Genomic DNA, 2,621 nt, shown 5'->3' on the forward strand with positions numbered 1-2,621 from the left:
GAAGCTGACATTTCTCGGCTCTCCTTTGCTGTTGAGTTGGCGGAAGAATTTTATGGAAGGTTTGCTTAATTGTACTCTGCATTTCTATCTTTTAATACGTCTTCCGGCTTCTATGAATACTGACTGGCTTTTATTTTCATTGTCTCATGCAACTCAATTGGCAGAGTAAAGGTACACCATTACGAACCGCTGATATTCTTGATCCGTGGCAACCTTCACAGCTTCTGTTTCTAATTTTTCATATCTTGTAGGGTGAAGATGTTGCTTTTGAACCGTCAAAGCTTCTGTGGCTTATCCAGCGTGATTTTCTGCGTAAGTGCATGGTTCTTCTCACAGCAACATTCATAATATTTCAATATAGACAGTGCTTGAATTATATGTATTCACTGCCTATGTTGGGTGCCAGTGGTCCTGTGTGACCCATTTCAATATTCCAGTTTTTTCTTTAATTTATGCAAGTGAGCTGTTCATGATTAACACTATTCCAACGTTATGCAGAAGGGAAATCGGTGAAGCAAATGGTGGATGAAGCTCTCAGACATGTCCCTAATGAAGATGGTTAGAGTTCTTTTCTATTCTTTTACTGATGTCGCCTAGACCATTTCTTACAAGCAGCGCCCTTTATTAATTGATTAATTTTGTTTCTTATCTTTTCAGGTAACAAAAATATTGACCAGGTATGTTGTTCTTTGTTCTGCATCGTACAGGTAATTATCATTATTATCTCAGAAATTATTATTTTCTATCACTTTTTTTTCCAGGTTAACCAGATTCGGGATTCCTTGGCTATAATGGGTGACAACAGTACAGCCTTTAGCTTACCACAGGTAAGAAATTTGTATGTTTTTGCATATTTTCAGGCTTTTTTTCTGAAGAAATACAGAACATGGAACTTTGATAAAAAAAATGAATATCTTTGTGCATGAAATTATGGCTATCTTTGAAAATCTTTGCTAATTGCGTGCTGATAAATAACTTTTTGGTGTGGTTGTTACCTTTAGTCATGCACAAAATCCCCATATTTTAGTGCTTGTGAGTCCTTGAAATATAGTTTTTCCAAAGTTCTTGGGAGGAAATTCTCTTTTTTCTTCCATGTGGAATATTAGAAATGATTATCTGATCTGACTCAGACATGGAGTACTCAGTACTCTTTTCTTTGAGCTAGTATTTTGTTAGGTGGTCTACTTTGTGATAACTTTCTTCCTTGTCTTTTGTATACAGCCTCATCTCATGCGGACAAAGCTATGTGATCTGAAAGATGAGGACCTGGACTCTACCTATGTTGCAAGGCGTGATCAATTGAAAAAGCTTGTTGCTAGTATTATCCGCCCAAAGATAGTGCAGGGGAAAACGCTAAATGGGAAGGAGTTTATTTCTTTCCTGGAACAGGTGAGTGTCAGTTTCTTTTCTGTCTGGCTTCATTCTTTGAATTTCGCAGAACATTTATATGAATGAGGGGAAGCGTGTCGTTGAGAAATCAGAAGGAGCAAATGTATACGTTTATGGTGTTCTTACATATTTTATCAAGTAAACAGACATGTTTTTCTCTTCTCATGGATGGCTCTGTTGCCTGGCTATTTGTAGTTATCGGGGGTAACCTGTTCTTTTAATTTGCATAAACATGGATAGATTACTTTTTTTATGTGTTCATATGTCTTCCTTGATATTGTACTGTTTCATACCCTTAACATATCAATTTATGAGTGCATACTTTCATAAATGATGGACTTGTCACAAGATATTTGATAAGCATGAGTACATATTCTTAATACGTATCACTAAATAATGACTTATATAATTTCTATGGTTTGCCTTCTATGCGTACTAAATGGTGTCTTGATGTATTTCAATTTTGATTGCTCTACTTTGTAGATATTGGATGCTTTAAATAAAGGAGAGATCCCATCAACAGGATCACTAGTTGAGGTTTTCAATAAAGATATTGTTGAGCGTTGTGTGAAGCTGTACAATGAGAGGATGGTAAGATTGAGGCTACCAATGTCTGAAGAATCTCTCCAAAGTTCCCATGAAACGGCACATAATGAAGCTATTAAGGCATTTGATGCACAACATTTTGGTAGACAGCATGCAAAGAAATCTGTCGATCAGTTGGATGAACAAATGCAGGAGGTATGAATCCCTATAAAAAATATGAATTTCCATTAAGTGGGGATCAGTTGGATCATTTGCATTTTAACTTTTCAGACATTAGCTTAGTGGATAAAAACAAAGGAATGTTTTGGCAGATTTTGGTAAGTCTTCTTAAAAAGGATTCCCAAATTTACTCTCTTATACATTTTTGATACAGGTATACAAGAATTATATTCTTGCAAATGAATACCAATCATCGAAGCTCTGTGAGAAACTATATACAAAGTGTGAAGATGACATGGACCACTTACAGGCTCTCCGACTTCCTTCCATGGCTAAATTTAATGCAGGTTTCGTGTACTGCAACCAAACTTTTGAGCAGCAATGTGTTGGTCCTTCGAAGCAAAACTATGAGCAAAGATTAACTAAGGTAATATATATACAAGACTATGTTATGTGGGAAGTAGTGAATTGCAGTTTGACCTCCCTAGATCTTTTGTGCAGATGATGGGAAAGTCACGGTCTTTGTT

The 2,621-nt window shown here is 36.2% G+C and overlaps 1 protein-coding gene across 1 annotated transcript in view; it reads left to right on the forward strand.

The window, feature by feature from the left end:
- LOC104782335 (guanylate-binding protein 4-like) overlaps positions 1-2,621 on the forward strand; it is a gene marked incomplete in the record, with an annotated part of 9,893 nt that overhangs the window by 4,984 nt on the left and 2,288 nt on the right. The window contains 9 exon segments of the mRNA XM_010507238.2: positions 165-171; positions 252-312; positions 499-558; positions 658-677; positions 762-827; positions 1,222-1,389; positions 1,873-2,130; positions 2,309-2,521; positions 2,596-2,621. Of these exon segments, the coding sequence (XP_010505540.1) occupies positions 165-171; positions 252-312; positions 499-558; positions 658-677; positions 762-827; positions 1,222-1,389; positions 1,873-2,130; positions 2,309-2,521; positions 2,596-2,621 (879 nt within the window).

This window comes from Camelina sativa, chromosome 4, assembly GCF_000633955.1.
Source record: "Camelina sativa cultivar DH55 chromosome 4, Cs, whole genome shotgun sequence".
Lineage (NCBI taxonomy): Eukaryota > Viridiplantae > Streptophyta > Magnoliopsida > Brassicales > Brassicaceae > Camelina > Camelina sativa.